Source organism: Plecotus auritus (genome assembly GCF_963455305.1).
Source record: "Plecotus auritus genome assembly, chromosome: X".
NCBI classification, from domain to species: Eukaryota; Metazoa; Chordata; class Mammalia; order Chiroptera; family Vespertilionidae; genus Plecotus; species Plecotus auritus.
This window is the reverse complement of record NC_137784.1, coordinates 133,127,074-133,134,158: the sequence shown is the minus strand read 5'-3', so window position 1 is coordinate 133,134,158 and position 7,085 is coordinate 133,127,074. Positions and strand designations below refer to the sequence as shown.

At 42.7% G+C, this 7,085-nt stretch overlaps 1 protein-coding gene across 1 annotated transcript; it reads right to left on the bottom strand.

Moving 5' to 3' along the window:
- Positions 1-2,727: 2,727 nt before the first annotated feature.
- Positions 2,728-3,663, bottom strand: LOC308240324 (olfactory receptor 3A1-like; the record flags this gene model as incomplete). The annotated part of the gene is made up of 1 exon (XM_080653208.1): positions 2,728-3,663. The coding sequence occupies one exon, from the start codon at positions 3,661-3,663 to the stop codon at positions 2,728-2,730; it is 936 nt and encodes a 311-aa protein (XP_080509334.1).
- Between the last annotated feature and the right edge of the window lie 3,422 nt (positions 3,664-7,085).

Below are 7,085 nucleotides of genomic sequence, written 5' to 3'. Positions count from 1 at the left end.
GATGGGGAGAAAGGCCAAGATATGTAGATGCGAAGTTGATGCCCAAAATCAAACACAAGTGTCACTTCCTCATGGGAAGATAGGGTTTCTCAGCCACAACACCAGCAGATGTGTCCTAAGGGACCAAAACTGATATGTGACTAAAGTAAAGAGTCAATAGCCAAAGCGAAATAAGCCAGCCAGAGAAAGACAAGTATCACATGATCTCTCTTATATGTGCAATCTAACAAACAAAATAAACTCACAAACAAAAAAGATCCAGAGATACTGAAGCATGCAACAGACTGACATATTTCAGAGGGAAGTGGAGGGAGAGAGATTAACCAATGAATTATATGCATATATGCATAGCCCATGGACAGACAAGAAAGCAGGGAAGACCTGGGGAGGGGGTGGGAGTGGAATGGAGGGGATCATTGGGGGAACGGGAAGGAAAGATCTGTAATACTTTCAACAATAAAGATAAATTTAAAAAAAAAAGTCAGTAGCCAGAGTCAAAGCAAAGAATACGTAAAGAACAAGAATGAAATTACTTGGATGACTTACGTTAGAAGGAAAAGAAAGCTGGTCATGACCTTGCTTTTTATGGATAGTAAATTTCTCAAAGAATCAAAGTTTAAATGGGGAAGAAATGAAAGCATACAAGTAGAAAATATCTTATATAATAAAGAGGTAATATGCAAATTGACCATCACTCTAACACACAAGATGGCCGCCCCCATGTGGTCAAAGATGGCCACCCCCATTGGACACAAGATGGCCACCACAAGATGGCCTGCAGGGGAGGGCAATTGTGGGCGATCAGGCCAGCAGGGGAGGGCAGTTAGGGGTGACCAGGCCTGCAGGGGAGGGCAGTTGTGGGTGATCAGGCCTGCAGGGAAGGGCAGTTGGGGGCAACCAGGCTTGCAGGGGAGGGCAGTTAGGGGGGACCAGGCCTGCAGGGGACGGCAGTTGGGGGTGACCGGGCCAGCAGGGGAGGCCAATTGGGGGTGACCAGGCCTGCAGGGGAGGGCAGTTGGGGGTGACCGGGCCAGCAGGGGAGGCCAATTGGGGGTGACCAGGCCTGCAGGGGAGGGCAGTTAGGGGTGACCAGGCTGGCAGGAGAGGGCAGTTGGGGGCAATTGGGCCGGCAGGGGAGCAGTTAGGCATCGATCAGGCTGGCAGGGGAGTGGTTAGGGGGTGATCAGGCTGGCAGGCAGAAGCTGTTAGGGGCAATCAAGCAGGCAGGCAGGTGAGCGGTTGGGAGCCAGCAGTCCTGGATTGTGAGAGGGATGTCTGACTGCCTGTTTAGGTGGGATCAGGCCTAAACAGGCAGTTAGACATCCCTCAAGGGGTCCCGGATTGGAGAGGGTGCAGGCTAGGCTGAAGGACACACCCCCCTACCCCGTGCACAAATTTCGTGCACCAGGCCTCTAGTGAAACTATAAAAATAAAAGGAGAAACATTAATGTAGAAATTGATGCATGACATGAAGCCCAGAAGGCATGTATGAATAAAAATCAATGTCTGAATACAAAGAAATAAGTGTATTTATAGCAGAAAACACCAGAAAAGCATCAAATTGGGAATCAATCAGAAAAACTATTTATCAGGCAAATAGTAAAGAAAGCAGGATACAAAATCCAGAAAACAAAAATTAAAATCAATATCTAATTACAGAAAAGTCTGAAATTCTGTTTTGAAAGGAATCACCAAAAAGAAAGTGAAAAGACAATTTAGAAAAAAATTTAGTGTCTTTAAAATGAAAGTACCTTTTAAAAATCAACACATAAAAAGACAACCCAGAAGAAAAATTCTACAAATGACAAGAACATGGAATTCATGGAATGAGAATTACAGACAGCCAATTTAGATGTGGTATGACCTTATTTATGTAAAAAATATTGTATTAAAATGCAGGTTAGTATAGCCTAAGAAAAAGTGGAGAAGAAAACACATAAAACTGTTCATAGTGGTTAGTACAGGACTCAGATTATGAGAATTTTTTTTCTCCTAACAACTCACCTTTATATCAAGCATGATTTTATAATAAGCATATATTACAGTTGAAAAAATGAAGTGTATCCAAGCATACCATAACTGTAAGTACATTCTTTTTAAGTATATTTTTATTGATTTCAGAGAGGGAGAGGGAGAGAGAGATAGAAACATAAATGATGAGAGAGAATCATTGATCGGCTGCCTCCTGCATGCCCCACACTGGGGATCAAGCCCACAACCTGGACATGTGCCTCGACCAGGAATCGAACTGTGACTTCCTGGTTCATAGGTCGATGTTCAACCACTGAGCCATGCTGGCCGGGCTGTCAATACATTCTGATTGCAATTGTGTTTTCCTGTTTTAAATATGCATGGACACACATTTGCAGTTCACAAAGTAACCTGAAGGAAACCATCAAAGTTCACATTGGTTCTCTCTAGATGGTAAGATTGTGGAACGTATTTTTTTCATCTTTTTATACGTTTCTGTGACTGCACAACTTCTCTAATGACCATGTTTTGCTTCTCTCGGTGGAAAATAACGTTTTAGAATAAAAAATATGCCACAGAGATATTTTGAGCTTTGCTGGATGGGGGAAAACCTGCCACACAAAACAGGATTCTCCAAATGTATCATCTACGTTAAATTCCAAGCTCCTCGGTTGTTGGACTCACTCCCAAAGCATCAGGCATGTGCCAGCCTCACCGTGGAGAAGGAGTGTGGCCTTGATTTGATGTGCCTACCGCCTAGGAGGCACTGTCCTTCCCAAGGACCTTAAACAAAGCCCTCTTCACCTCCTTGTTTCGCATGCTGTAGATGATGGGGTTGAGCATGGGCGTGAGGACCACATACAGCACCGAGAGCACCCGGTCTCGCAGGCCAGAGTACGCAGAGCTGGGAAGGATGTAGCAGAGGACCGAAGTGATGTAGAAAATACACACCACAGTGATGTGAGCGCCACAGGTGGAAAAGGCTTTCCTTCGGCCCTCGGCAGAGTTCATCCTGAGAACAGCAGCTACAACGTGTATATAGGAGATCACGACCAGGGCACAGGGTGCAAGAGCCACCAGGAAACTAAAGAAGAACAGGGCGAGTTCATTCGCCTGTGTGCTGGAGCAAGAGAGTTTGAGCAGTGGAGGCAGGTCACAGAAGAAGTGGGTGATGAGGCGAGGCCCGCAGAACTTGAGCAGAGCTGCAAGGATGGTGTGGGTGAGTGCATTGGTCAAGGCAAGAAGGCAGGAGATTGAAGCCAGTCCTATTCGGGTCCTTTGGCCCATGAGGACCAGGTAGTGCAGTGGCTGGCAGATGGCTGCATAGCGGTCATAGGACATGGCTGTGAGCAGGAAGCACTCCCAGGGTGCCAGGAAGTGGAGAAAGAATATCTGGGTAAGGCAGGCACGATAGGGCATGGCCCGCACCGGTGCCAGCAGATGCACCAGCACCTGAGGCACCGTGTTGGAGATATAGGCAGTGTCCAGCAGTGACAGGTTGGCCAAGAAGAAGTACATGGGAGTGTGGAGCCGGGAGTCCATTACGATAAGGCTGACAATACCCAGGTTCCCAACGATAGCCACTATGTAGACCAGCAAAAAGATGGCAAAGAGCAAGGGCCTCAGCTCCTCTGTGTCAGTCAATCCTTCCAGAAGAAACTGGGACACTAGGGTCCCATTTTCCAGCTGCATGGAACCACGTACAGAAACCTACACCTGTAGAGTCCAAACTCAGAGTCAGATGAGGGTCTAAGTTTGGTGTCCCAGTCTACAAAAGGGACTAGGGGAGGGAAGGTCCAGAGACAAAGAAGACAGGTTTCAAGCTTATAGGAATAAGACTCAGAATTAGAGGAATGAGGTTAGGCTCAAGAGGCCAGTGGTAAGGTACAGGCCAGGAGCATGGAAATGGTAACCCCATTAGCCCCACAACAAGAGGAGGGGCACAGACCTTGAAGTTGCAGTGCATGCAGCTCCTGTAAGGATATCAACGTCAATCCCTCAGCAACTTCTCCCTGAATAAATGACCCTGGACCTTGTAATGATCTGAAATGACCTCCTTATTTCACCAGCACCAACCCAGCGGAACCCCAGTCCAGGATCAGTGATAAGACATCAGTCAGGTCCCTCATTCTCCTTTTCTGAACTTTTCAGTGCCTCTCACATCACTCAAAGTCAAAGTCAAAGCCAAAGCCCTCCCGCAGCCTGCCAGGCCCTCTGTGATACACCTTTTCCTCTCTCCTCTGATCATCAAGAGGACTGTCAGCTCCTTGCCTAATAATACATCTTCAGACTTATTCACAGCAGCCAACATCCTTGCCTATTCCTGCCCTGGTGGAAGAGGGCTCTGCCCTCCTATCCAAGGCTCATTTCTCTAGCTGCTCTCTTGGTCTCAATCCTTAGAAATTCTTTTACATGGGAAAGTACTAAATGCCACTAAATTGTTTGCTTTAAAATGGTTACTTTCATGTTATTCAATTTTACCTCAATAAAAAAAGCAAAGTAAAAGTCTTTTTTTTTCAGACATATAAAAGCAGAGATAATTTGTTATCAGCAGGAAACCTGCACTATAGGAAATGTTAAAGACAGTTTTCCAAGAGAAAGGATGATACCAAATGGAAACTTGGATCTACATGAAGGAATGAAGAGTCCTGGTAATAGAATATATGTAGGTAAATATAAGTAATTTTTCTCATTTTTATATTTCTCATTTTTATATTTCTCATTTTTATATTTCTTTAAGTCATAGAAAATTGTTTAAAGCAAAAATATTAATAACATAGTGTGGGATTTATAACCTCTGTGGAAATAAGATGTATGACAACAATAGTACAAAGGACATCTGTGGGTAATGGGAACTATAATGTTCTTGCAACATATGCGAAATGATTTTCAATTATTTGAAGGTAGTCTATTATAAAATACATAGTAGAAACACTAGATCTAAATATGTATTAGAGATAAAGTAGAATTCTAAAAATTATACAATCTAAAAGAATTCGTGAAAAGATGGAAAGAGGAACACAGAACACATGGGAGAAATATTTAAAAAAATAACAGGGTGATAGGTTTAAACTCAACTATATAACTAATTACATTAATTGTAAATGGTCCAAATGCTGCAATTAAAAAGCAGAGATTGTCAGACTGTATACAAAAGCAAAACAAAAAAATATGCTTAGCATATAAAGACATAGATATGATCAAAATAAAATGGATAAAGATATGCAAACTATAACATAAGAAAGTTTGAATGGCTCTATTAATAGCAGGCCAAGTAGCCTTCAGGACAAGGAATATGATGGAATGGAGGACATTTGCCAATGATAAAAGGGTCAGTTTGTGAAGAAGATATAACAACTCTAAATATATATGCACTACCTATATATTTTGCAGCACTTTTACTACTTAACGGTAAAAGACAGAATTCTGTTCAACATTGGTCCTGGAAATCCTAGGCAGTGAACTATGAATGAAAGAGAAATAAAAGTCACACAAATTGGGAAAAAAATGAAAGAGAAGTATCTTTATTCAGAAATGACATGTTTGTGTATGTAGAAAATCCTATCTACAAAAAAAGAAAAGTGAAACATTTAAAATTACTCTCCTTCATAATGGCATTCCAAAAATGAAATTAGTGATGTACTTAAAAAATGTGCAAAATAGCCCAGCCGGTGTAGCTTAGCAGTTGAGCGTCAGCCCAGGAACCAAGAGGCCACCAGTTCGATTCCCGGTCAGGGCACATGCCTGGTTGCGGGCTCAATCCCCAGTAGGGGCGTGTAGGAGGCAGCCGACCTATGATGCTTCCCCTCTCATCAATGTTTCTATCTCTCTATCCCTCTCCCTTCCTCTGTCTTTAAAAAAAATCAATAAAACATATTTTTTTAAATGTGCAAAATATTTACAATGAAAACTGAAAACAGTGGACAAGAGAAATTCAAGAAAATCTACATAAGTGGAGAAATAGATAATGTTCATGGATTGGTACTCACCACACCCTTCTATAAATTTGATGCAAACCTAATAAAAATCCTGACTTTGCAGAAATTGACAAACTGATTCCACAATGTATGTGGAAGTGCAAAGAATCCAGAATAGGAACATCCACCTTGAAAAAGAAGAATAAAGTTGGAAGGTATAAGGGTGACTAAATGAGAATACAGACAAAACGAAAAGCTCATAGTTTGCTGGTGGGAATGTAAGCTGGCATCTTCATATTGAAAAACAGTTTTTCAGTTTCTTTTTTTTAAAAAATATATTTTATTGATATTTTACAGAGAGGAAGGGAGAGGGATAGAGAGCTAGAAACATCGATGAGAGAGAAACATCGATCAGCTGCCTCCCGCACACCTCCCACTGGGGATGTGCCCGCAACCAAGGTACGTGCCCTTGACCGGAATCGAACCCGGGACCCTTCAGTCCGCAGGCCAACGCTCCATCCACTGAGCCAAACCGGTTTCGGCTCAGTTTCTTATATAGTTAAATTTCCACTTAACTGCATGACCCAACAAGGCCACGTCTGCTATTTACCTGACAATTAAAAACATTTGTCTTCACAAAGACTTGTGCACAAATTTTTGTATCAACTCTATTAATAATAAGCCCGATTTGGAAACAATCCGACTGTCCATCAACAGGTGAATGGTTACACACATCTGTGCATGGAACAGCACTCAGCAATAAAGAGGGATAGATTATTGAAACACCCACCAACTTAGATGAATCTAAAAGAATTATGCTAAGTTAAAGGTGGTAGGCTCAAAAGAGTACATACTGTAAAATACTGTTCAAATGAAATCCCAGAAAAGGCGAATCTAATCTGTATTTGTCTGGGGGCAGAATGTAAAGGAGGGGATCTACTGTGAAGAAGCTCGAGGGGAATAGTGAGAGTAATGGCAATGTTTTCTATCTTGACTTTTGTTGTATATGCCACTGTCATAACTCATAACATTGTATACTTAAGATGTGTGCACTTGCCTTGGCCAGTTTGACTCATTGGATAGAGCGTCAGCCTGCGGACTGAAGGGTCTCGGGTTAGATTCTGGTCAAGGGCACATATCTCGGTTGCAGGCTTGGCCCAGGTTGGGGTGCATTTGGGAGGTCACCAATCGATATGT